General features: G+C 41.5%; 1 protein-coding gene and 1 pseudogene across 1 annotated transcript in view; one reads left to right on the plus strand and one right to left on the minus strand.

Moving 5' to 3' along the window:
- USH2A (usherin) overlaps positions 1 to 27,420 on the plus strand; it is a 567,365-nt gene that overhangs the window by 96,945 nt on the left and 443,000 nt on the right. The window contains exons 12-18 of the mRNA XM_066623430.1: positions 3,180 to 3,821; positions 5,828 to 6,011; positions 11,977 to 12,140; positions 14,248 to 14,406; positions 20,442 to 20,936; positions 22,910 to 23,182; positions 25,431 to 25,588. Coding sequence (XP_066479527.1) covers positions 3,180 to 3,821; positions 5,828 to 6,011; positions 11,977 to 12,140; positions 14,248 to 14,406; positions 20,442 to 20,936; positions 22,910 to 23,182; positions 25,431 to 25,588 — 2,075 coding nt within the window. The remainder of the gene's footprint in view (positions 1 to 3,179; positions 3,822 to 5,827; positions 6,012 to 11,976; positions 12,141 to 14,247; positions 14,407 to 20,441; positions 20,937 to 22,909; positions 23,183 to 25,430; positions 25,589 to 27,420) is intronic.
- On the minus strand, positions 6,212 to 6,330 carry LOC136637203 (5S ribosomal RNA; annotated as a pseudogene).

Consider the following 27,420-nt stretch of genomic DNA (forward strand, 5'->3'; position numbering starts at 1 on the left):
CATGTCCACTTATTCAGTGTGGTTTGTGACCATGTGCTATCCATGCAGGAAATCAATCATGGTTGAAGCATCCGTTTATATGAAACGGATCTGAAGAGAAACCAGAGTATATGCATCCCTTTATAAATGTTTACAAAAATAGAGTTACTGTTATGAACATCTTTCTTTTAGGATTAAGGCGGTAAATGAATGTTTGTAGGATCAGAGCTGAATATTTTTAATGTGGTATCCTTTGTGATATATGTGAGTCTAATTAATGTCTTCTGTACCTCTGTGCCCAGTGAAGAAAGGCCAATGACTTCTTTGTCAGCAATGTGGTGTTGCACCGGTGTCAGCAACTGGCCTAGATGCAGTCAATGCAGGAAGGAACAATGTGGGCAGACTTGCACAAACTGTGAAATATAAACAGGAATGGAGATAGAATTGAGTAGCGGCTTTTCAGCCACAAAGTGGACAACTGTTCCTGCAAAATTATGCATACCTTGAGCTGCATTAGCTGACATAGAACTCTTAATCGAGTAGGCTTTCTTTTTTATTTCTATAAAGGAAAAACTCCAGGCATTAATAATTTCTTTGTGCAGATACCCTCTCTCAACTACCTGTTTTGTGGAGTGTCAATTTTTGGTACTGAACAAAGTAGCTGTATTGAAATACAACTATATGTATTTTCAGTGTGTACATCTAACTTGTTTGAAACATGTGCTGACTTGCAAAAAGATTACTGAGTATACAAGTAACCTTCCAGTCCATTGTCATTGTGTCTGTTTAAACAAGCTTGATAACAGAAAATGTAACTAAGTAGTGCAATGTTATGGAGCACGAGCTGTTAGAGTTAGCACAACTGTTAAATCTTACTAATGATCCTATCACCGGTAAAATACATTAGCACCAATAATTTTATTAAAGTAGGTCATTCATCTAGAATAAAAAAGGGAGAAGAATGTGAATTAAATGCCAAGCGTGCTAACTCCCCTGTACTTGTTAACATTGAATGTGATGCCCTGTAGGCCTTTCTCAGTATCGTTAGGAATAGATTACCTGTCAGGAATATGTATGGCATATTCAAATAAGCACTGCGCATATTTTTAAAACTGATATGATATGAATCCATGTAGACCAATTTTAATAGTTCAAAATGAGTCATAATTCTTGTTAACAATACAGTTATTTTTAAAATTTGCGGCAATAGTGGTCCTTTTTTATTTTCCTTATTGAAATTAAATGATATGCCTTAGGTGAGTAATTCATCACTGCTAAAGGAACTTGCCTTCTGTTGGAGTTCTCCAGTTTTTATCCATATATAATGCATTTCCCACCGTTTTCAGGGATTTCTTTTCTTCATAGGAGATTCTAACTATATTTCGTGTGCTTATGTAACTTTTTAGAAGCATGAATTGTTTTGTCGGAATATGGGGCTTTTATTTTATTTTAATTTATTCCTTGCCGCAGTTAAGTGATGACTGGATGCTAGAAATCTTGCTTTCATTGTAAAAAAGGAGGAAAGCACAAATATGTGTTGGATTTTTTTTCAAGTAATTGAATTTTCTTTCTTTGGTCATGTGCTTTATGAATTAAAAATGTAGATACAAAACGTTTTTGAAAATAAAAGTTATAAACCACTTATATGCAATATCTGGAACAGTATAAAGTCATGACTTTGAATTCCTAATAGAGACACAGGTTGACATTCTAAGAAAACGATTTTGGTATCAAATATACTGTTGATGTTAACTGAACAATACATTTATTAAAAAGCAAGGATGATTTAGTTTTGAAACATGAAGATGAGACATTTTATTTAGTTAGTGCTGTCAATAGCATCTATACAAGCATTAAAGCTTTAAAATCAAATTTATAGTCAGTCTGTGTCATAAGTCTGGAAGCTAGCACATTGTTTGTTCTCATTGTTGTTTTGCATGTCTCAGAGCCCAACTCTATTCTCCTCCCCTTCCCCGCTGGTGCAACCGCACCAAAAATGGGCATACCATATCCAGCATGAGGGGTGTATCTGGAGGCTTCAGTAAGCAAAAGGGATTTGAATACCCCTGTAAGCCTCCTGACCTGCATCAGGTCTCCTTGGACCTGTGCTAGTGATTTAGCTAGCACAAGTCCAGGAGACAAGGGGGGTGGGGATGCAGTGAAAGTGGAGGATAGGATCTGGCATGCTCCATTGCCCCAACTACAGCAGAGTAGTATGAATGCTTCTAAACCCCACCTCTGCTCTCCCCCTATTATATATGTATAATAAAAAATGAACAGCATAATACAAAAATTCAAGCAGTTAAAAAAAAACACGTATCTTGGCAGAGCAGATTTTCTATGAAAGAGTCAAGCTTTTTTTCCCTCCCGTTACAAGCAGTTCTAAGCCAAAGCAACAATGTTTTTATCGTTGATGTTTTCGTGGGTAAAAACAGTGCTCTTTTGAATAGACTGCAAACACTTTAAAAAAAAATCAGGTGTCCCTAATCACAGAAAAGTTGTGGCCTCATGGGCCGCATTTGTCATTACAGGCAAACTTTCTCCTTGGGGAGGTGGGGCTTAGGATTCTGTTGAACCTTGATTGCTCATTCAGGCTCCAATACTGTTGATGACTGAAAAGGGTTCAATCAGGTATTAAACAACCCCTGCTAATTGGGTAAGAGGCACTTTTTCAAGTGGGTGCTCCTTTTTTTAGCAGGGGGAGAGTAACTGGCCCACTTCACCCCAGCACTGTCTTTTCTAGTGGCTGTCTGCTGGTATTCATTTGCATCTTTTTAGATTGTGAGCCCTTTTGGGACAGGGAGCCATTTAGTTAATTGATTTTCTCTGTAAACCGCTTTGTGAACTTTTAGTTGAAAAGTGGTATATAAATACTGTTAATAATAATAATAAATAATAAAAGCAGGGTTTTGTTCAACTCTCTGGCAGGGCTCTTCCTATTGTGCATCTACTTGTGACATGCTATACTTTGTGTTTGATAGGCTGATCTGAGACAATGCAGTGGGGTGGAATAAGTAAGGTGGGGCTGTCTTGCTCTTGCAACTGGGCTAGATGACTTACTGTTGTCTTCCAGTCTAAGAATTCCTTGAGTGCAGGCATAAGAACCTCTGTTTTTTAATTCTGTCTGGGACTGTGCAAGGTGAGCTTTTTGCTTCTTCTCCTTCCATTGTTTGCTTGTAGTAATGCCATTCTCTCTTCAGGTCTCAGATGTGATCACTGCAACTTTGGATATAAGCTCCTCCAAAAAGTCAATAAAGTCGGATGTGAGCCTTGCCAGTGTCATATCCATGGCTCTGTGAATGAGTTCTGTAACCCTTCTGCTGGTCAGTGTAACTGTAAAGAAAATGTCAAAGGACGTAACTGCGATATTTGCATTGACAATTTTTATGGATTGGATGCTTCTGGCTGTAAGCCTTGTGACTGCAATACAACAGGATCCATCCCTGATACTGTGTGTGATTCTAGAACAGGACAATGTATTTGCAAACGTAACTTTGGGCAAAGGCAATGTAATGCTTGCTTAGATGGGCACTATGAACTTCAACAAAATGGTTCCGTAGCCTGTCTGTCATGTAATTGTGATAAGGCTGGTACGGTGAACGGGTCTTTGATGTGTGACAAATCGACTGGACAATGTCCTTGCAAAGCTAGTGTCACAGGCCTTCAGTGCAGTCAGTGCATGCCTCATACATACAATCTCACTGCTAAAAACCTTCTTGGTTGTGAGACGTGTGACTGCGATCCCTTGGGGACGTTACCAGGAACAGTTTGTAACCACATCAATGGACAATGTGTTTGCCTGCTTCACCGCCAGGGAAGAAAATGCAATAAGTGTAAACCAGGTAAGAAAATAAGAACAAAACCTACTTATTAACAGTTGATTGTAAAGCACTATTTTCTCCTTTGTATCTAAGGCATTATGCAAGAGATTTGGTAGACCTCAAGTATGCTGATTCTAAGTGTACAATTGCTGCAGCAAGCCATATGGCATCTGTACCATTTGATTCCTCAGTAATCTGCTTAACCAATAATTGGAAATGTGGCAGTCTTAGTGACAGTGTCCACCACCACTGTATCCATGGGAATATTAAAGTTATGCCAACATAGTACCAGCACCTTTAAAAGTTACATTAACATTTCACTGTGTAGCAAGGATTTGAATAGAGATTAAAAATGCTGCTTAGCCCCCAATAAGCTTAACAAACAAACAAATAAATAAATAAATACATTTTGGTACATTTGCTAATAAATATGGCATGTCTGGTTCCCCCCCTCCCCCCGCAGTTACTTCCCCAGTGTTACCTGACCCACTGACCCTCAGTAGTAGGCATTTAATCAGAGAGCAGGCTGGGATAGACAGAGAAATGATGCCAGGACTTCCTGGGCCTGTGAGCCCACCTTTGTCCTTGAAAAGGAACAGCAAGCATTTATGCTGCTCTATTGTGCTTTAAAAAAAAATGTTTAATTTTCAGCCGAAGTTGAAGGGGAAAAAATTGCTTATGCTCACTAGAGTACTTCAGGTACCTACCCCCCACCCCGTTTCATAACTCAGAGCCCAATCCTATCCAATTTTCCAGCACCGGTGCAGCTGCAATGTGGCCGCAAGGTAAGGGAACAAAAGTTCCCTTACTTGAGGCTTCTGTGACTGCTGCCCCACCACAAGATGTAGTGCATGCCCCATTGGCACAGCTGCACCGGCACTGGAAAACTGGATAGGATTGGGACCTCAGTCAGTAGGTTTGCCCCTCCTCACCTGGCTTGTATTGTCATGAGTATTACTATACATTTTTGGTGTTCCTAAGGTCCTTAACTGACCTATTCCATATTTGCACTTGTTTTGCTGATTTAGGAGGATTGTGGCATACAGACTCCTATTTATTTCTGGATGGGTCCCTGTTGCAAAACAACCACTCTGACCCTCCTTTCCCTTGGCATGTGTGTTGGAAGTGCAGATAAGGAATGATACCCATGTTTGGAGGTGCAATATGAAAGCACATCCAGTTATGGATGTCACTCTCATTGTATGTTCTGGGATGTGGATTTGGAAGTACATTCTCGTGTACTGAGAAAACACTGACCTGACTATCTGGTATAGACCTGACTTGATGGTATAGCGGTTAGTGTCAGACTGAGACCTGAGAAACACAGGTGCAGTTCTCCAATCACCATGAAGCTCACTGGTTAGCCTTGGACTAGATAGGCTATCTTAGCCTAGCCAACCTCACAGGGTTGGGATAAGAGAAGAACAGTTTGCATGATCCTGACCTCCTTAGTGGAAGGGTAGGATATAAATGCGTTGAGGTGTTTGTTTTTGTTTGTTTGTTTTGTAAATTAAACAATGAGCTATCCCTTCCCTAAACAATATCAGTGTGGGATAACATTACCTGGGAAAAGCTGCAAAAATAAAAAATAAAAAAAATGGGGGCAAAATTGAAGACAGGTGGTTTGTGAACTATTTTTAATAACTTGGAGCACTCTTGGGGGACTTGGGGACAGAAGGGCAAGGCAGAAATGACTTCAAGCAGCAAAAACGGAACCACAAAACTTTAGTGCATCATTGCACCTAGCACCTTTGCACCTAGCACATCAGATTATTATGTCTCTCAAGCTTTTGTTGGTTGCAGATAAGACAAAATGAAATGGATATGATAGAATTAGGAGTATATTTATTTTGTAACATAAGATATGTAGGAAAACACATTTCTCGACTTCTTGGGAACTATAGAGTTTGCCCCTGATTTTCATTCCAGTTGAGGAGACATTTGTCTGTTGCAGCTTTGGAGGCTTGTGGTATATTAATGAGGGGAATGTGTATTTTTTACCACCATCTTTTTAAATTTTTTCTTAGGTTTCTATGCTTCTCCACACAGTATTAATGGCTGTCTTCCCTGTTTGTGCCACACAACTGGTTCAGTGAATGAGGTCTGCGACAGTCTCACTGGCCAGTGCGTTTGCCAAGATTCTTCTGTAGCTGGGATGAGATGTGACCACTGCGGGCCGCTGTATTATGGATTCAATTCTGAAACTGGGAAGTGAGTGTTTATTGTAGAACTGAGATGAACTTTTGTGAGTTTCAGCATTCATTTTGAAACTTGTATGCAATGAGGGAAATTAGGCAGCTAAGCAAATCAAACAGAGAACTGAAAGTTTCCCTCTATCTTTTAACCAAGTCCTAGTCAGTATTTGCAGCATAGGTGGTTGGCAACCTTCAGTTTCGAAAGACTATGGTATAAGCCTGCAGCACCCGGTATTCCCAGGCGGTCTCCCATCCAAGTACTAACCAGGCCTGACCCTGCTTAGCTTCCAAGATCAGACGAGATCAGGCATGTGCAGGGTAGGTAGGTCAGTGCAAAAGCCCCCAAAGGCTGGTTTTGAGGTTCCAGGGAACTGTGACAGCACAGCTCAGGAGTGCAACAGAATGCAAGAGAATGCAAGAGAATGAGAGCAAGAGAGTTTGTTGGATCAAACACAGTTAAACTTCCTGACCTTCCTAATGACAACCCTGCCTAATCCTGTCTCTATCCCTAACTATGGTCCTATGCTCTTGTGGAGAGAAGGACTTATAAAGAATATATACTCTATGTAAGCTGTGGTTACTGATCATCACATTTCGTTTATCTTCCAGTTATCTGTTTATAACACTGGCTTAGTAAGTGAGGTTTTTCCATAAGTATGAGTAATGACAGTTTTGAACAGCTTGCTGAAAAGGTTCTACCTATGCCCAGAGACTCAATGAAATAAAGACTTTTCTATATGAATATTACTCCTCTCATAATCAATATTGCAATTCATCTTGGTTTGGTTATTTCTCTTTCCATGTTTTAAAAACGTTCTTTTTTAACTGTTGATTTTCAATTATGAACTTGGATAGTATTTGATTTAAATGAGATCTTGAAAAGTTTTTTGTCACCTCTACAGAGGTAAAATTTGAACCTATGAGGTGCTGTACAAGCACAAAACTACAGCGTAGCTTTAGCAATCTGGCTACTAAATGGAACTTACTTCTGGGTAAATGTGTGTAGGATTGCAGCCTAGGATTGTTAAAAATTTTCCTGCTTGAAGGTGACACTTCCAGTCATGACATAACTTCAAATGGGTTCTCATTCTAAAAAGTGGGTCCCGGTGCTATAAGTTTGAGAACTACTGCCTTATGGGATTGTTGTAAGGACCACATGAGGATAATATATGTGAAGTGCTTTGCAGACTTGGAAAGGCCTAATGTTATGTATTGTTAGTATACAAACGTAATTGAAATTCTCAGGACACTCAAGGTTAATCAATCACTTTCCTTATTTTTATCCTGCTTTTTGCAAAGTCTCAAGCTGGCTAGCTGAAAATACAATAACAGTTTAAAGGCTAATAAAGCATTATAAAAATGTGCAACTGCTAATAGGTATTTCAGACAATAAAAACTTAACATAAGAAGAGCCCCGTTGGATCAGGCCAGGGGTGTCCAAACTTTTTGGGAGGAGGGCCACATCATTTCTCTGACACTGTGTCAGGGACCGGGAAAAAATAAGAATTAATTTACATTTCAAATTTGAATAAATTTACATAAATGACTATATTAGAGATGGAACTTATATGAATGAATGAAGGTCTTGCAATAGCTCAAGGCCTATAATAGACCTTGCACATAGGCCAGCCTTTCCTTTGCTGCCACTGCTGCATCACAGATGTGAAACAGCAAGCAATGGAGGGTGCCCTCATCCCACAGCTCACGCGAGAGGTCAAACAGTTGGCTGTCACGCTGAGAGCAGTTGCGTCAGGTCAGCATGGGCTCCAGCAAGTCTACGGAGGGCCAGAGGCTCATTGGAATCTGGGGCTCCTCGTGGGCCAGATTAGGAGTCCTCAAGGGCTGCTTGCGGCCCCATGGCTGGGGTTTGGGCACCCCTAGATCAAGCCAAAGGCCCATCTAGTCCAGCTTCCTGTATCTCACAGTGGCCCACCAGGTGCTTCAGGGAGCACACTGGACAAGAGACCTGCATCCTGGTGCCCTTCCTTACTTCTGGCATTCTGAGATAGCCTACTTCTTAAACCATTTTTGCCAGATGTTGCATATATGCAACAGGGATCAAATATGTACACCTGTGGGCCAGGCAAAAATGGGTTAAAATCAGGAGGTTGCACATACTCATCATGGCTGAGATCGCAGAACCATTAAAAACAGAATCAATTTACAGAGGTTCCTTCTGCTCACCCATTAGAAGCCTAGCAGAAGAAATGCATTTTCAAAATGTTCTTAGAGTGGGAGGGCACTTTCCATGCCATCTCCTGTCGCATGTAGTTCCAGAGCCTGAAGGCTGCCATAGGGAAAGCTCTGCCCTTAGTGCACACCAACTGAGCTTCAGTTTATGATGACACATGGAGCAGGGCCCTCCCAGAGCATAGACAGAATCACATGACAGAAAATGGTCCTTAAGGTACCCAGCTCAGGCTAAAGTGTGAAGCTTAAAGGTAACAGCACCAGTTGAAGGGTACAAGTTAAAATAGTGAGAGTTGCACTCTCTCTTTCTCTCACTCATTTTATGTGTATCAAGATATATTTAAGACCTAAGGTAGCAGGTAACTAAATTATGTAGTAATAAATATTAAATCGCTGAGCAGATAGCTTTTCTTAATTTGTGAACACTTTTCAGAAATGAAAATATTTTTGTCAGTAATAGCATCTAAATAATCCAAATATAAACTCAGAATTGAGGAGGACTTGGATGCATTCTCTACTGATGAAAGAACTTAATGGAGTTTGGAGGGTAGCCCCTTTTGCTCTTGATTATAAAAGGAAAAAGAACACAAGAGTGCTGTACTTTTGAAGAATGTGTTTTTATTTATTCCCAAAAGGATATTATTCCATAAAACAAATTTGCAGCTTATTTTGCTGTCTTAGCTTTTATCAGTGTTTTAAAGGGTGTTGAACTTGGGAGATCACAACAGTAAGAGTTAGTAAAGTAAGTCATTTTGAAAAGAGTTTTAATTGTCAGATATACTGAACCATTTTTTAAGTCATTTTTAAAAATCTACATATTTAATGTTAATTTAAATTGTGTGTTACCTGAATAATTTTTTGAAGAGAAAAAAGTAGATGCATAAATAAAAAGCTCTTATACTGGAACCAAAGGATAGATTTTAAGAGTGTTGATGTATGACAGAGATATAATTAATTGTAGTGAACACATGGATTTCTTTTGTCTCTCTATGGCCTTGAATGAAACAGATTTTAAAGTACTATAAAAAGCATACAAAACAAGTTTTGCCACGCCCATAGTTGGAGAAGTGAACACAATGGGCAGTGATACTTTTATCAGATCATATTCTAGTTCATTGATCGCCATCCTGCATGCCAAGTCTGGCTTACCAACAAACTTTGACCAACCTGCAAAATTCAATGGCATTATAATCACATATATTCCCCCCCCCCATCCTTTTCTATCCCCACCCCTGCCTGCCAACATGCACCTTTTTCTACACACGGATAAAACAAATGTTGGGCTGGGTCCTTCTTCTTGTGTGCGTGAGAGAAAAAGGCCTCACAACTGAAGCAGCCTTCCACCACCTGCCTCTTCTCTCCTCATTCCTACCTACCACCATCTTCCATTGCAAAAATGCTTAAAATTATTTACAGGCAAAGTGTGGGTGCAAGGAGTATAATTTGTAATCCAGTATAAACATGTGAGACTGTTCAAAGACTTTACTGTTTACATGGTGGACAATTTAACTCCGTAATCCTAATCCTGAACCAGTACAGCCAGGCCGCATGGCCTGTGATGAATCAAATGCTGGGTTGGAGTGGACTGGATGTTACCTCAAGGTAAGGGGATAGTATTCCCTTTATCTTGTGTGGAGCCCCAGCCTGCCCTTTGGGGCTGCTTGGATCTGCATCAGCTATTTAGAGAAATTCCATATAGGGCTCTGAGGCCTGGGAGTGGGGATTAGGAAATGGTGTGCACTGCTGCCACCAATCCCACCCCCCCTGGGCCTGACCCCCTTCTGCCTGCTACCCAAATATGTCCCCTCACCATCTCCAAAACACCCTCCCACCACCTGAGCTGCCCAGTGCACACTTACCTGTGCAGGCTGGTGTAGGGACTGGATCCACCACACCTCATTGTGGTAGTGCTGCCAGCTTTCGAGTTGGCACAAATGTGCCTTATGGCATGTTTTCAACACTTGAAGTTGGCCCAGGGAGGTCTGTGGTTTGGGCTGCCTGGTGTCCACCTTAGCCTACAGTTTCCATGCCTTTTGGAGCATGAGTGAAATTGTTAAGTGCCATAACTCTTAACACCAAATGCTTTTTTGTCATTAAGTGTATTATGAAACGGATGTTATTCAGCCTTAAGGGCATTGGGGCATGAAATATGTGCATTATGGGGATTGAGATATAAATGTGATCCCTTCAAGAAACAGATTAGTGGTCTTCTTTTCCAGAATATGATATTTCAAGAGATCTTTTCCTTGCTGGTGAAATTATGTTTTAGGGTTCAGTCCTATCCTCCCTCCCGTGCTGGTGCAGCTGCACCAAAAATGGGCACGCCAAATCCAGTGGATGGGGGGAATTGGGAGGCTTCAGAGGCCTTTATACCTCTGTATGCCTCCCGACCTACAATGGGTCATCTTGGACTTGTGCTAAGGATTTTGGTAGTGCAAGACTGAGGAGATAAAGGTGGTGGGGATGCTGCAGGAAAGAGGGATCGGATCTGGTGCATGCCATCACCGCCAGTTCCACCCCCCCTACAGCTCCCTACCCCATTATGCCTCCTTCCACCCCCCCCCCCACTTCTCCTACTTCTCTTGGGTGGCAAGATAGCCAATGACACAGGCAGGAAGGCCCTGCCTTTCCCACCAGCATCCCAGCACCACCATACTGTGCACACTGCTGGGAAGCGCTTTTACAGGAGTTAGTGTTAGCGGAATGCTGATTCTGCCAGCACTAAAACCCAATAGGATTGTGTTTGTAATTGTTTTACCATATCGTGATTAAACATTTTTATGGCTATTAAGGGGACAACTTGCTTCATGGGCTGGATTGGACTGCAAGGCAAGGTGACCCACTGTAGACCACAGTGTTTCTCAAACTGTGTGTCAGGACCCACTAGATGGGTCACGATTAAATTTCAGGTGGGTCCCCATTCATTTCAATGTGTATTTTATTTTTAATATATTAGACTTGATGCTCCCATGGTATGTGACTGCATTTGGGGAAATGTTACAGATCTGTAACAAGCTACTATGTAGATGCTTTTAACAAGGATAGTCAATGAGGCTTACTCCCGGGTAAGAATGGATATTGCAGCCTTTGGGATGTTAAGGGAATTCTTTTTAAACAGATCAGCAACTATTTGGGATGTTTAGGATGGTTCTTCTTTATTTTAAATAATTTTTTTATTCATTGTAAACTTTTAATGTACTTATTTGACTTTGTCATATGGGAGAGTGATAAAATTTTCCTGCTTGATGAAATCACTTCCAACCGTGACATCACTTCAAGGTTAATGACATCACTCCTGGTGGGTCCAACAGATTTTTCTTCTAAAAAGTGAGTCCTGGGGCTAAAAGGTTTAAGAACCACTGCCATTGTCTATTAAGCCAGAAGGGGACAGATTGTAATAGTTGCTGTGGTTATTAAGGAGGAGGCCCCACACCCTTAATGGTGGATTGCTGAGAGGCAGTTGTGGGTAGGGTTGTATCATGGAGGCATGTGGCTTTTGAATGATTCAGCAATGTCGTGCATGGGTTGATGACCTAATTGCCACTCCCCTTACCATAAGTTTGCTTACCCTACTTACCATAAGTAAAAGAAATGCTGTCACATAAATGGTGAAAGTTATCTTTTTATTTATAATAGTATTTACATTTTCTTCTACAGTTCAGTATTTTAGGTACTTCATTTGTGATACTTAATTATGTGAGTCAAAGGAAGCCTCGGAACTAAGCCCTACTGTGTCTAAACTGAAGTGTTAATGTTCTTTTATTATTTTCTTGATTTGTTTTTGTTTATAGATGTCAGCGTTGTAATTGTCATCCTGCAGGAGCCATTAATGGGACTTGTCATCCTATTACTGGACAGTGTGTATGTAAACAATTTGTGACTGGCTCAAAATGCGACAACTGTGTTCCCAGTGCTAGTAATTTGGATGTCCACAACCTATTTGGCTGCAGTAAAAGTAAGTGGCTATTGGTCTTAAGAGCATATATTTCAAATTAATTACTCTTACTGGTTTAGTGATTGTTAATCATTCTTATTCTCAAAACTAATACCCCAAATCCCCACTTCTGAACTTTTTTCCCTGTTAATATTGGGAGATAAATTGTGTTTTGTTACTTGGAGATGTTGTATGACACTTAGTATCAAAATCATGAATTTTTGTGTTAGTGAAAGAAAGTAAATTACACCAGTGCTCCAGAGCTCTGCTACTGTTTATATAGCACCATCAACATACATGGTGCTTTACAGTGAATGAGAAGGCAAGTCATGTGCTAGAATCTAATAACAGATTCAAGGCTTACCATCTAGACATGGACTCAAGAGAGACAACAAAAGAAGGAAAAGGGAGTAAAGGCGGAGTAAACAGGAGGAGTATGCAATAATTCCAGTTACACATACTTACACTTAGTTACAACAGGACCAAGAGGTTGTGTCAAAGGCTTCTAGAAAAAGGTAGATTTTAAGAAGAGATATATAATATATATCTTATATAATTTTCTCTTCATTGCTGGTTTTCCTTTCTAATAATATGCAGTTTGTATCTCCTCTTAGCTGAAAATGTTAGTACTGATGTCAAATTTGTGTGAGATTAGAATCTGGTGTTATGGTTGCAAGATAATTAATTGTTATCTACGTTATACATTTTTTGGGAAAATATAGGTTATCTCTTTGGCAAAGATATGATATACTAATTCTAATTTTTTTCCCATCTGTATAAATCACACTGGGTATCTTTGTGCCCCTCTGCTGAATGAATTACGCAGACATCAAAATGAGTTGGTTGGAAATGCATCTTCTAAGAAAGCAACATATGATTAAATTTCTAAATTTAATACACACCGATGAATGGAATCCATTTTATGTTTTGTAAATGCATAGCAAAACTGCATAGGCAGTCAGTAATAGCTGAAGCCCTGCCCTCATCTGCTGTGCTGCCGAATGTGCTGCCACATTACAGTTAAGTCTTTTGTTTCATAACAGGCAAATATGGCTTTCCAAGCTTATTCTCCTCCTCAGGCCTTAGACCCACTTTTCCTGTGAACATTTCTTGTCAGCAGCCTGAGGCAGAACAAAGTTGGAGATGGCTATAGAGGGAGGTGCAAAAAGACCTATCTTTGAGATGCATGACCTGGCTGTGCTACTGTGCACTCAGCGGGATGTCAGTGGCCTTGGAAAGTGGCCTATGGTGAAAGGAAGGCTCCATCGATTTCTATGGGGTAGCATGCATACTGCTTAGTATTTGTTGCTTGTGCTGGGTTACACCAAAAAAAGGCATACTGAGATCTTTACAAAAATGATGCTATCTTAGAGCCCAATCTTGGGCTCGGCGTGCTGGCTCAGTGCTGCATGCACTGTCGCAAACGTGCTGTAAGACATGTTTGTGAGGTGGCTCTGGGCTAGTGCCAGGCGAGCACTTGAGCTCCGCCACTCGGTGGTTGCATGGACTGCCGAGCGGCGGTAAGGTAAGCGAAGGCTTGGGGGGAGGCATTCCGGGGAGGGGGGGAGGCGGGGAAAGGGTTGGTAGAGTGCAGGGAGGAGGCATGCTGGGGGAGGGAGCAGGGAGGGAGGGAGGCGAGACCAGGATCCTGAGCATCCGTGTGGGGCTCACCACCCAATACAAACGCTTTTACCTCACCACCGACCTTTTGGTTGGTGGTGAATCAAGTAGACTCATTGCAGGTCTACTTCTCTTACCTGGGGGTGCTGCCTGCGGCTGCCTGAAGTGCGCAAGATGCAGTGGCAGCCATTTTCGGTGCCTGGGAGCTCAGGAGATCACCCTGGGAGCTCAGGATTGGGCTGTTAGATATTTTGTATTTGTGGCTTTCTCTGTATACTGGTTGTGTGGTTTGATATAAGCATTTGCTTTTGTAACTAAAGTTTTCTTAAAGAAAAATTGTGAAGCAATTGTTTTCTTATTGATTGTCTGGTAAGCTACATGTCTGCCACGTGAGAAAATTCTTCTCCATTAGAACAAACTTTTTCTTCAGTTTATCAGGAATGCACTTCAGTTTATCAAGATATGTCATGATAAATTCCATAAATCTGTCTTTTTTATTGTACTTCAGTACCTTCCCAGCAACCTCCACCAGAAGGACAAGTTCTAAATTCTTCTGCTATCAAACTTTCCTGGAATCAGCCTGATTCTCCTAATTCCAACTGGCTTACTTACAAGCTCTACAGAGATGGGAGTGGAATTTATACAACAGAGGACTACTACCCTTATAGTCAGTACTCATTAATACTGTGAATGCATATTTTACTTTGAGAATATCTTATGCTGATCATCTTCTTGTCAATTGCTATTTTTACTGAAATAGTGTACAATACAGTATATCTGTTTTTCCAGATGTTCTCCCTTGTATGTGCTAAGCATAATGTCTTGGCTCCAATTTTTCACAGATAATGCAACTGTGATTTAGGATGTTCTCAGTGGATTTCTGTTTCAGGTTTTCCCTTTCTACCCCAAGCTATTTGCAGGAATTTTCAAAAACACATTTAAGCAACGTAATAATATATCATGGCAGGTGTGAAGATATTTCAGTTCCTATTTCACTGATGTGATCTAATAGCATTACTACATTGTGGGTGAGAGAGAAGATGAGATTCAGATTGGCTAGTTGGAGCTTTTACTACTCTATCCAAGACTGATCCATTGGGAAATAGCTTTTAGAGTAAAGGAAACTCTGTAAGCAGTGTGGAAACACTGCCCTTAACCAGATCCTTGCCAAGTTAATAGGGTTTGGTTCAAGGACTGACACACGGACAACGATGTATCTGTGACAAGGAGAGCAGCAAATCAATCCCCTTTGTTGCTGTGAGTCTTCCCAAAGAGAGAGATGGGAGCTTTTATCTAGGGACTTTGGCTCTGTCACCTGACTTATGTGTTGTCTCTTGAACCTCAACTACTGCTTAGAGCTCCACACATGTAACGAGTTTATTAATCTGTCTGTGGGGTCTTCTGCTCTTCCAGGCCTGACTGTGCAGGTGGGGTAGCTCCTTCTTTGTCGAGGATGAAACAGAGTTAGAGAATTCTTGCTGCTGCAGGAGGAAATGCTATTCCCAAGGTGCTAGACACAGAAAACAGGACTTTACAGTATGAAATATTTCTTTTTTCTTGGGCTTGAAAAGCTTGATTCTGTCTTGAGACAGGCTGTTGCAAGCCCCTGAAATTCATTTCCATCCCTGACTTGGGACAGCTTCAGCAGCGTCTCTACTGAATACCTAGAGTTGTCCAAGGGGTTCTCTCCAAAGAAAGTTGTTCATGATAAGCATTACCGAAATCAAGAATTTGTTGTTATTGTGTGAGGCACCAAATGAAAAGGATTTGGGTGGTGAATCTGTCCCTCAGACCTTCACTGCCTCTACCTACCTGTTTAATTTTTATCCCACCCATCCTGAAAGGTGGTCAGGGCAACATACATTCATTGTTGCCTTCTCTTTGTCCTTGCACTCAAAACTGTCCAGTTGATCAAGGTTACTCAGTGAGCTTCATGGCTGAGTAGACATTTGAACCATGTCTTCTTGATGTACTACACCAAATTGGCTTTCATAAGCCTATTGCATTCTATCAGTTAGTCCAGAGCTTGGTGATGCCCATCAGGTTAAATCCTGATCCAGCATCTCTTAGAAGCTTGAAGTTCAGTACCTTCTTCAGGCTCAAATCTAGACATTTTTGTACCTTTTGTACACTACCATGCTGGATAGGACCTATATAACTAGTACAGGACAACATCTTCCAGCTTTCTTTTCTTAAGATAACTATTTAGTAATTCAGGTTTTCATCTGAGTAGGTAAGAAAATTAAATAAATGGAATTGCATGGATTGAGCATTATAGAGTAGAACGATAAAATTTCAAGATTAATGTAGAAGAGTCTCACCTCTTCAAACATTGACTGTTCTCTGGTTGCCTAATCAGAGACTGATATAGGTCTGTTCAACAAAAACAATTTAAAGAATTTTTTTCTTTAAAAAAAATAACGATATTACCATTCTGACATTTTCTGACAATCACAGTAATTAATGATGTGAAAATAATCTACTACCTGGCATTTGAATACTAAGAAAAATGTGTTAATGCTGTCAGATTCTTATGTTTATGACTTTATTCTTAGTATGTGTGTAGCATCTGTAATATACACAGGGGACACCACCTAAGTGCAACTACGTGCATACAGGACTTAGTACTAAATGAGAGTTTGAAATTACAAATATAGAAGCATTGAACTTTTCAAGGAAAATTACAAATGGTTTCCAAACCTGTCCTGATTATGTGACTGATGGTTTAGCAACATTATAATAAAATGAATTCTTCTGTTAAAAAAAAAAGGAATGTGCTGTATATATACACTGAGTTAAAGGAGAAACAGAGTGCTTTCCAAAGACACAACTGTTTAATACATCCAATCATACAATAGTGGCATTTTCATTTTGCAAATACTGATAACGAAACGTTATAAAACATTACCTCTGATATTAATCCTTTAAGCAATCTTTTTCTGGCACACCATTCAGATTTCTGAATATAAAGTAGCATCGAATGCCATTACTTACTGGTTTAGTGACCCAATCCTGTTTCGACGTCACACTGATGGCCTATAGATGCCAACATGATGCCTGTCAAATCCTAAGCCCATCCTGGCAACTTCATTCTGATGGTGCAACAAGAGCCATATGCCAAGACAGGCTTGACAAAGCAATGCTGGTGCAGTCTTTTCTAACACCAGTGGAAACTCTGACAGAGCATTTAGAACGGCATCCATCTATCATTGGCATAATGCCCAAGGAGCCAATTCCCACACCCCATCAGCCCCAACAGAGAAGGGCCTCTAGCTTGAACTGAGCAGGGAGCAGGTGTAGGGCCAATGGTGGGGAGACACCCCCCGCCACCCGATAGGAATGAGGTACACTACTACACAATACACACTACTTCCAACTATCCCAAGGAGATGCCCTAAGGACATGACATTATATACACCATGACACAAAGATGTCACAGTGCCCTCAATTTCTACAGCAGCAAAGGGGCAAAAGCAAAGAGCTGCTCAGTGCCCATGCACCCAGGGTTCACATTCCCTATCCCACTCACACAAACACGCATATCCAAGTAATAGCTTTTTGAGCAGAGCAAGGGTAGAACAATGGCTCCCAAGACCTCTCCACGCAAAGGTTCAAATCCATTGGTTATGGTTATATGCTGTTACTGTATTCTTTATCTAAGAAGAACCATAATTTGTTTCAGGATTTTCTCTGTAATCAGAAACTTCAAACCACTAACTTGAGGATGTGCAATGCATTCCTATGCAAGCCTCAGTGCAATGAAATTCCCATGCAAGTCTTGTTGAGTGGGATCTCTGTAGGAGATTGGGAAACTCTTGGGTACCTTCCATTTATTTTCAGTCCTCTTCTATAGGAGAACTTCTTGTTACTTGTGTCCTCAGTGCGACTGCTGAGCGTTTGCACAATTTAGTATATTTGGAAAATCAGCTATATATCCTTTTAAAAAGTGCCTTTTAAATCTCTTACTAGAAGAGGGCTTTAGAAACCATTCCTGTAGAACAGGGCTTTTCAAACAGGGACGTCGTGACGCCCCAGCATGAAGGCCCTGGCCTCTGTCCCCTTAAGGGGCGGGGGCAGGCGAGGAGGCAGGGAGAAGGCAGTGACGCTGTCCCCAGGATTGCATCACTAAGGGGGCTGCAGGGACTTGGCTGGACTTAGCAGAGCCCCCTGCAGTGTCCCGGGGATGCGGGGAGCCCTACGCGACCCTCTGCAGGGCTCGCCAGGTCTTCAAAAGTGAAAGTGCAGCGGTTGCGCTCCACTTCCGGTTTTGCAGAGGTGGAGCGTGATTGCTGCACTTTCACTTTCAAGGACCTGGGGAGAAGTGGCGTCGCTAGGGGGCGCGGGGGTGAGAGCCACACCGGGTGACATGCAAGGGGGTAGACGTGCCCTGGGGGAATGATGCGCTAAAATCGCAGTTTAAGGAGCAACCCCAACATGCCATACACTGTTAGATGCGGAATTTCCAACGGAATGCAATGCAAAACCCTAGAGTGAAATAGCTGCTTTCCTTCAAAAGTTATGGCCAAAAAGCCAGAAAGAAAAAACAGCATGGAGCCCTATGGAAAGTGAAACAGCCGTATCGCATGTTTACTTGCGAGTAGGCATACTTGCCATAGTCCGTCGGAAAGGGCAGGCTGAGAGGAATCCAACAACACCAGAATGGTCCTGATCCAATGAATGTAGCCCTCAAAAACACCCAAGAAGGAGGTCCCTCCCTCCCAGCTGCTAGTGTATCGAGCCCTATGGAAAGCGAAACAGCCTCATGGTCACGTTTACTCACGAGTAGGCAGACGTGCCTTGGCTCATGATCAGGCCAGGCAAAAGGGAATGTGAAGCCACTAGAGTGGTCCTGATCTGATGGAACTGGAGTGCAACAAATGCTCCAGAAGGCTATCTCTCTCCCCCCCCCCCCCCACTAAAAAGGACAAAAAAAAAGAGGCTTCAACTGGTAAGGGGAATGTTTTCTATTTTGCACTTGTAAAGCCAGGTGGGAATTTTTCTTGATATGCTTGAAATAGAAGAACTTTAAACTGGGCACTGGGGAGGGCTGAAAATCTCACTGATTCTTTATGGGGGGTGTTATTGCAGGCAGACTGCAGAGAAAATTCATTTGGTGGAACAGGGCTGGCTTCCCCTTATTTATTTCTTTTCTTTTAATTTAATTATTTATAATTATTTATTTTAATTTGCTTGATGATGTCACTTCTGGCCATGACATCACTTCAAATGGGTCCTGGATAGATTGTCATTCTAAAAAGTGGGTCCCAGTGCTAAAAGTCTGAGAACTGCTGCAATAAGGTGTTAGTAAGTTGACACGGGGTGTGTGCATGTGAGACTACAAGTTTTCAAAATCACTAAAATCAGAATTTGGAGGAATAAGACCATCATGTTATATATCAATCAATGTGTAATTTCATGCAGAATGCAATGAAACAAACCACATTGACATATCTGCGTTCTATCAAAAAGTACAGCCTAAAACCCAGTGGGTGCGGGGCGACGGTACATCACCACGCCCACCACCTGGGGTGTTGCCCTGCTCACTGCATGGAGTGATGCGCAGGACTCCTGCACTGAGTGATACGAATCCTAGTGATGCCACTGCTAGGGAGCCCTGCTGTTGCTTATGCAGGGTTCCCCACATCCCCGGGAGGCTACTGTAGAACATTGGTTCCCAATGTGTGGTCCGTGAGGTTTCAGAAGAAAAAAGGTTGCCTTTGCTCACTTCCAGAGTCTCATTCAGTGAGCCCTCCCCCATGGACCACCAGAGAGGGCAGAGAAGGGCTGTCTGCAGCTGGCACTGAAGTGTTTGCTGTGGCTGTTGGTGGTCCATTCTCAGCCCTCTCTGGAAGTCCATGGAGGGAGCTCATACTCAGGAGAAGCTTCTCCACTGACCCCCAGAGAGGGTGGAGAGTATACTGCCTGCAGCTGCAGCTGACAATAAACCCACAAATTTTATCTATAAAGAATAAATACCTAATAAATCTTGAATACATCTTCTATAATTATTACATTATATATGTTATATATATATGTACTATAGTTCAATGAAATGATTGGAATAGTGCTAAAAGGCCTGGACCTGCACCTTTTTACATTTGTGAGTTTTACAAATGCTTATATGGAGAGGTGTGATTTTTCAGTGATAACTAAATAAAAGCACATAATACTGCTTTTTGCCCTTCTAAAAAAAACAAAAAACTACACCAACCAACCACTCCCCAAAATCTGCAAAAAAGTAAACTGGGAAATCTGCACCAAAAAGGGGGGGCTAGACTGGGGGGGGTGCAATGGTAATGACTGGTTGCATTTGCTGACACTATATCACCTACGTAGCACACTTTTAAAGATATTATAATTCATAATTATAATTAATAAAAATATGCCCTTGGAATAAAAATACAAAACACCATTTTCTGCACTTTTCTGCCTTGGGAAAAAATGAATCTGACAAAAAATTAGAAACGTTTCAGAATACCTCTACTTATATGTAAATGAGAGGAGATTACTGAGAAATTTTTTTGCAATTTTAAAACAGACTTTTTAGAATCTTGGTTGGTTTACCAAGTGTCTAATCTATAGTTTAACATTCAATTTACCTTTTTTAAAAATATTGATATCTTACTTATTTTATAAGAACAAATAAGTTTAACTGCTAAAGTTTTGACAGGTAGGATATAACCTTTTGCTTATCTGTTGCAGGCACCCAGGTCTTCACAGATACCTTTTTATATCCCTATACCTTCTATTCTTATCACCTGGAGGCGAGCAACATCCGTGGATCTACGAGCAGCTCAGCCTTGACATACAGGACCCAGCCCGGGATCCCTATAGGAGATTTGCAGTTAAACCCAATTCTTCCTATTGGACCACACTCTGTGTCATTTAACTGGACAGCCCTATCAAACAGCTCTGGTCCAATTGAGAAATATATCTTGACATGCACTTCTTCCATTGGTCTTCAGCCTTGTGGCCAGCATGAAGGCTTAGAAACCTTTGCAACTATTTGGAATTTGTCTCCATTTACTAAATACAGTTTTTATCTTCAAGCATGCACTAGTGGGGGCTGTTTGCTGAGCCAGCAAGTGGCAGTAATTACTGCCCAGGCCCCTCCGGAGGAGCAACAACCTCCAGCTGTGCAAAGCATCAGCTCTACAGAACTTGCTGTAGAATGGGATCACCCCAAGAAACCAAATGGTAGGATATGATGTTTCTGATTTAAGTTAATAAGGATACAGGCATATATTGCCTGAATATTTGAGTGTTTCATAGCAGGGGTTCTCAAGCTGTGTGTTGTGATCCCTGGGGTGGGCCTGAACAGGTTGGAAGGGGGTTGCAAACAGTAAGAAGGCAGAGTGCTGTCAGACCATGATCAGACGGGGTTCCCTATGCCTGCGCAAAGGCAACTTACTCTGGGCCCAATCCTATCCAATTTTCCAGTGCTGGTGCAACTGTGCCAATAGGGCTTGTGCTACATCCTGTGGTGGGAAGGCAGTCACAGAAACCTCCTCAAGGTATGGGAACATTTGTTCCCTTACCTTGGAGCTGCTACACTGGTGCTGGAAAGTTGGATAGGATTGGGCCCTGTGGCAGGAACAGGCTCTTTGTTCTTGCTGAGGCGTGACTAAGAATTCTGCCCTTAAAAGAACAAAATCCCTTTTCCTCATCTGGATCTAGCAACCTGGTAAAGTGCCTCCCCCTCTTCTTGGCTTTCTTCCTTCTAGAGTTCATGCTTTTGAACGACGGCAGGAGGGCTGAAATGGACAAGTATGTCTCATACATGTTATTGGAGACTTTGCATTATTGTTTGTATTGCTATTCATTTGATATGCAAAGATACATGTGCTTTATCTCCTACCATTCTATCCAATCCCAGTGAAGTGCTCTAATACTGGGGGGGGGGGGTCTGCCTGTAAATGTATATATATTTTTGGGGGGATCACAATACCATAAAGTTTGAGAACCACTGTTTCATAGGATTTGTGATGGGGGCCTTTGAATTAGTCACATCAATACTGGACAGAAACTGAGGGTACTGTGTTCACTATTAAATGTGTGGGAATGGATTTGAATAGAGTTCAGTGAAGTTCTCATTACTCTCTCCTTCTTTGTGTAGAATCCTGACCTGACATATCACCCCAAAGTCCCAGCCTTTAATTGTGGATACTACCATAAGTGCATCTACAGTAGCTGTCCACCCTCTCCCTAGCATCCCACATATTTTTATTATTTATCCTGTCCTTCTTTTAAGGAGCTCACTGCCCATGCCTAAATATTAGGTATTTCTTCTCTGGCATTCAACCAACTTCTGAACTAGAAGTTCCAGACTCTGGGGGCAAAAGGGTTATTTAGATAAGTGTATGGAAGTGCAAGGGAGCTGAAGCCAGAGAATTCAGTGGCAGTGTTAAGGTATGTTACACCCTGTACCAGCAGGGCAGCTCTCCAACAGGTGGGATTGTTGGTCTGACCATTGCTATGCTATAGTGCCACCTAGTTAATGACCAGAGATGGTCGTGGTCCCTGCCCAATTAGTTGAGCAAATTGGGCTGTCTAGGGTGCCAATAAGAGTTTTGTTGGCACTTTAATACTTATGCTTGAGGGTTGCCTTTTCGGTTTGAGCAACTCAGTGCAATTAGCAGGGCAGATTCCCAGTGCCTTGCCTCACCCTAGCCTAATTCCTGTTTTATCTGGACTGTCTTCGGCCTAGCTCTTGCCCCTTGTATTTGCCTTTTGGAACCTGACTGTGGTTGCATACCTGCCTCTGGGCTTCTCTGATCTCTGCTTAGGACCTTTACCTCTGTCTGTCTTGGTTCTGGCCTGCTGTTTTCAACCTTGGCTTTGTCTTAATGGGGACTACCCTTCCATTTTACTACTGTCGAACCCCATCCCTCAGGGACTGTATACATACACTCATTCAGAGCATAGGCAGATGCACATTTCTTCATGTGTGTGATCAAGAGTCCATTGGGAGAGCAGAAAGGGGACTACTTTGAGTGAGCCTCCTCCTTATCTCTTGTCTCACACATGCAGTTATGCCTGTGGGAGAGATTCATTATGCCATTTTAAAACATTACTATTACACCCTCAATGGATATGATTTTTAGCAACAGTAGTAGAAGAATTTTATTATTAACATATTCCTCTGGTTAACTAGTCCTTGTTATTTCTAGGTGTAATTATTAGGTATGAACTGTTTATGAAAGGAGCACTGCAGTCAGATGGAAGCCATACTCCCCCTGAGAGTCGTGTTTTCCAAGCCAGCGGCTGGTTCAATCCACACCCAGTGATAGAATCTGCCAATGAGAATGCTTTAAAACCACCTCTGACTAGCACTAGAGTCACAGATTTGGACCCATTCACCATGTATGAATTCCGGGTCTTAGCAGTCAACATGGCTGGGAGCACATTTTCAAACTGGACATCACAGAGAACTTCAGAGGCAGGTAATGTAAACTCATTTTCAAAGCTTGGCAAAAATGCTTTTGAAAACTGTCTCCTTGTTGTTTTTTCTCCCTGTTTGTTTTAATATGCCTTGGATTCCCCTTGTTTATAGGTAACCAAGAGCCGAATGAGACAATTGCATGATTGAGGCCCACATGTTTGTTTTTTTAGAATGCAAATAGCAGCCATGCAGGGCCTCCATCAGGACATTCACTCTAGAGGAGGGGTTTTAAAACCTTTGCCTCTGTTGTGGTCCTGGCCAGGAATGGGACCATCTGAGCTGCTTTTGTCATGGGGTTGGGCAAGTGACCTTTTCCTTTAAGAGAGATTTTAAGCTGGTTGCTAAGTAGAAGAAGACTTGAGGTTATCCAGGTGTGGTTAATTTGGAGTATAAAACCTGGGTGCAAGTTCAGAGAGGAGAGGAAAGTTTGAGTTAGCATTCCTTATGCTGGAGCATATTAGAAAGCAGTTCGTGGAGTATTGTGCTGCAGACTGTCCTGCAGTGTTGGTAATTCAGTAATCTTACTATCCTGTAGATAACTTGTTCTTGTTTTTGTATGCTACTGTAGATGCACAATACTTATGTTTATGGAGCAACAAGGTCTCCCTTAAGAACTAATCATTTCTTGTAATAAAGTTTTTCTATTTTTGAAGATTAAGTGCCATCCATTTTATTGACCACGGGAATGTATTTTAAAAGAACCTGGGTGCTTATGGTGTTATAAGCGGACCAATTATCCTCAAGCGTTAGGTGGATTAGGCTGGTGAAAGAGGGTGCGAGTTGCATCCTGTCAGGGTTTGGAACTTCCTGGAACTTGCCCCCTGACTCTTTGGGAGATAATGGTGACAGCTTTATGCATGGGAAGGAAATTACCAAGAGCTTTCCTGCAGGGACAGATACGATGGGTCAGGCATATCAGTGGATTCTGGGGCTGACATTGTGGAGCACATGTTCCTGCCATCAAAAGCTGGTTTCCGAAAATCAGAAGTGCATCTTAGATGCCTCCCACAGGCATTTTAAAATGGAGGGAGGCCTGCTCGACCTCTCCATGTCTCAGAACACCCTCCAGACACAATCACAGGATACCTTCAGTCATGTCCGGAGGGTACGCAGGTCATCCTTCAGCGCAGCTGCGAAGGCAGGGTGGATGGTGCCCCCACCTCCATAGGCCACTTGGAGCCACTTGGAGTCACTTGTCCTGCTGACCCCCCTAGGCATGCTACTGGATTTCTTTCTGAATTTATTGTTTAAATTGCTAGAATGTTTTCAATACTTTCCTGCCAATTACTTTTCTGTCACTTTTTGGTCTGATAAAAAAATAAAACTTTCATTTTGTTGTATAAAAATGTGCCATAGGCTATAGCACATTCTGCAACTTAACTGGATTTAAGTCAGTTCCAAATAGTATTTCTCAGAAATGTCCCACTGGTTTCCATTAAATTTATGTTCAAGAAAATTTGGTTAGGATCGCAGCAGTAGACTCATTTAAGTCAACCAGATGGGCATCTCAAGCCAAAATGCATTTCACTTGGATGCATGCCCTCCTGATTTCGCTCTGATGGTACTTTCTTACAAACAAGTGACTTAAAGGCAATGATGTAGCCTTAATTGGTTAGTGGATTGGGCTGTTAACTTCAGTGGATCCAGCAGGAATAGTTGGGGGACAGATTTGTAAATGGTATATTCCAAAATGTTGCCATTTTATAGTATCTGTATAAGATTTTTAAAATGGAGACTTACCCATCCTGTAGAAGTCACATATCACATAATTAAGCATCCCTATTATATCAGCCATTCTAATACAAGAGAGACATGTTAATTTCATACCTGCTCAGCAATTAAATTTACTCTGACGATGTTTAAGTGTTCCACAAGCTTTCCTCTAATCAGGCATTTCCCAGGTCACAGGAAGGCTGTGCTTTTAAAAATCCATCTACTTTGCTGTTATGTGAAACCTATATTGTGTTTCAGATTTTAAGTGGTGGTTAGTGCACCATAAAAATAATAGATCCCATACTTTGCCTATAGGTGGGATGCATTTATTTTAAAATTATAGTGTTGAAAACCATATGAAAATTCCTTTTAGACTTAAAAATTAATTTCTGCAAGCTGCTTATTTAGGAATTGGATGTGAACAGTCATTTTATCAAGTTTAACAGATGGTATTTTACAAATATAGTGGGAAAACTTGCCTGACACATGTTGTTCATTTATTTTATGATAAATTAGCACATTTATTTCTGTTTTAGCTCCTGTATTCATGCCACCTCCATCAGTATTCCCTCTTTCACCATATTCTCTCCATGTATCTTGGGAAAAGCCACAAGATAATGAAGCAAGAGGAGAAGTGATGGGGTACAGCGTCAATGTAATTACCGAACAAAAAGTCTTGCCAGCGTTATCTCAGGTATTATTGTTATTAGCAATCTGTTTTCTCTGTTTATTGATATGTGGATATTATAAAGTGGTCCCAGCCTTGTTGGCTATGCCAAGTTCTAATCTGCCAGCGGAGAAGCGCTTGCAGTTGTCAGAGTGCAGCAGGGGGTATCAAAGCTTGATCGTGGCAGTCTGCCCAGGGTGGAGCTGATGGGCTGTATGCCTCTGTATGAGAGGACATGACCTATTTCTGGCAGTCTGTGCTGGAACTAAATCATGTTCTCTTTGTGTACCAAAAGATAGAACTTAGTTCTGTAAATGTATCCAAGATGGCCAGAGCAGAGGATACCATTTTAATCATGGCTCAGGGTTGGAGAGAGACCTTCTTCCATTTTCTCATTCTCTCATGTGAATTTCCCCTCCCTTCCCATTTCACTGTCAACCACTTAAAACTAAAAGTATTGCCTTTGCACTGATACCAATGTTAGCAATGTTTCACTTTGAACTGTAGTTTGTTTATTTGTTTTATTTCTATAAACAGTTAAACCATGCCATTCAGGACTATGTCCTCCTAAGGTAATTTTCAAAGGAAGATAAAGACAAAATTATAACAACAAAGTAAAATAAAACAATAAAAGTTGACGCAACTGCCCGAATAAAATATCAGTTTAAAAATTAGTCATTTAAAAGCTTCACAAAACAACTGTGTCTTTAAAATTTTATTTAAGTCTGAGACCTGCAAAGAGGAAATTCCAAAGCTGCTATACCTAGTTAAAAGTAACTGCAGTTAGTGTTCACTTTAGCACAGATATAGTGTCTCATTGTTAATGATGAAAGGAAGGGGAATGAAATGTCCATGGGAGGCAATGTTACTTTGTTTCCAGAAGAGGGACATTCACATGGTAAAGAGTCACAGTTTTCACCTTATCATCTAGAATTACTGGTTGGCAACCTTCAGTCTCAAAAGACTATGGTATAAGCCTACAGCACCCAGTATTCAAGAGTGAAGAGAAGCCACTGGAAGGTGTCTTCCATTCTACTTCACTAATGTTTAGATCATGTTCAATAAAGTTACATGCAGGGTTTTGTTAGTGGCTATGAAGCTGCTAAGAGGCTATTGAAGGAGTTATGGCTGACACCCATGATCTGCTATTTAGAAGCCCAAGTGCGCAATCCTAACCAACTTTGCAGCACTGGCTTAGCTGCAATGCAGCCCTCAAGGTAAGGTAAAAAACATGCCCTTAGCTTGAGGTGGCTCCCTTGACTACCTCCCCTCTGCAGGATGCAGTGCACACCACATTGACACAGCTATGTCAGTGCTGGAAAGTTGGTTAGGATTGTGCCCCAGAGTGCCAATGACTGCTGCACCTTTGCTCAGACTAAGTCCACTTTTAGAAATGTCAAGTGCAACACCAGAAAGCTGTGATTCTCAAACTTTTTAGCATTGGGACCCACCTCCAAAAATTTTCACTTTACCAGCTGCTCGTGCCTCTGTGGCTATAATGGTGATTGAGCAGCAGTGCTCCCCACAGGTAGCAGATTACTTAACCCTTGATGCATATAGCCTAAACTGCCCTGTCAGTTTCGCAAACCATCAAAAATTGGGCCATGAACCACTGGTGGGCCACAGATGCACAGTTTGAGAACCGCCGAATAGGATCAGGCCCATACTACCAAACTGTGCAGTGGCTAGTGTTGGATTGAAAGTGTAGGAAACTTGAGTTTAAAATCCTTACTCAGTTAGGAAGCTCACTGGAAGGACAAGTTGCTAGGTTCAAATAAAGAAGCCATGATTATGCAATATTGAAATCAATTGGACATGTTAGTCTATGACTAATGCCACAATCCTAGCTAAGGATTGCA

This window comes from Tiliqua scincoides, chromosome 1 (assembly GCF_035046505.1).
Source record: "Tiliqua scincoides isolate rTilSci1 chromosome 1, rTilSci1.hap2, whole genome shotgun sequence".
NCBI lineage: Eukaryota > Metazoa > Chordata > Lepidosauria > Squamata > Scincidae > Tiliqua > Tiliqua scincoides.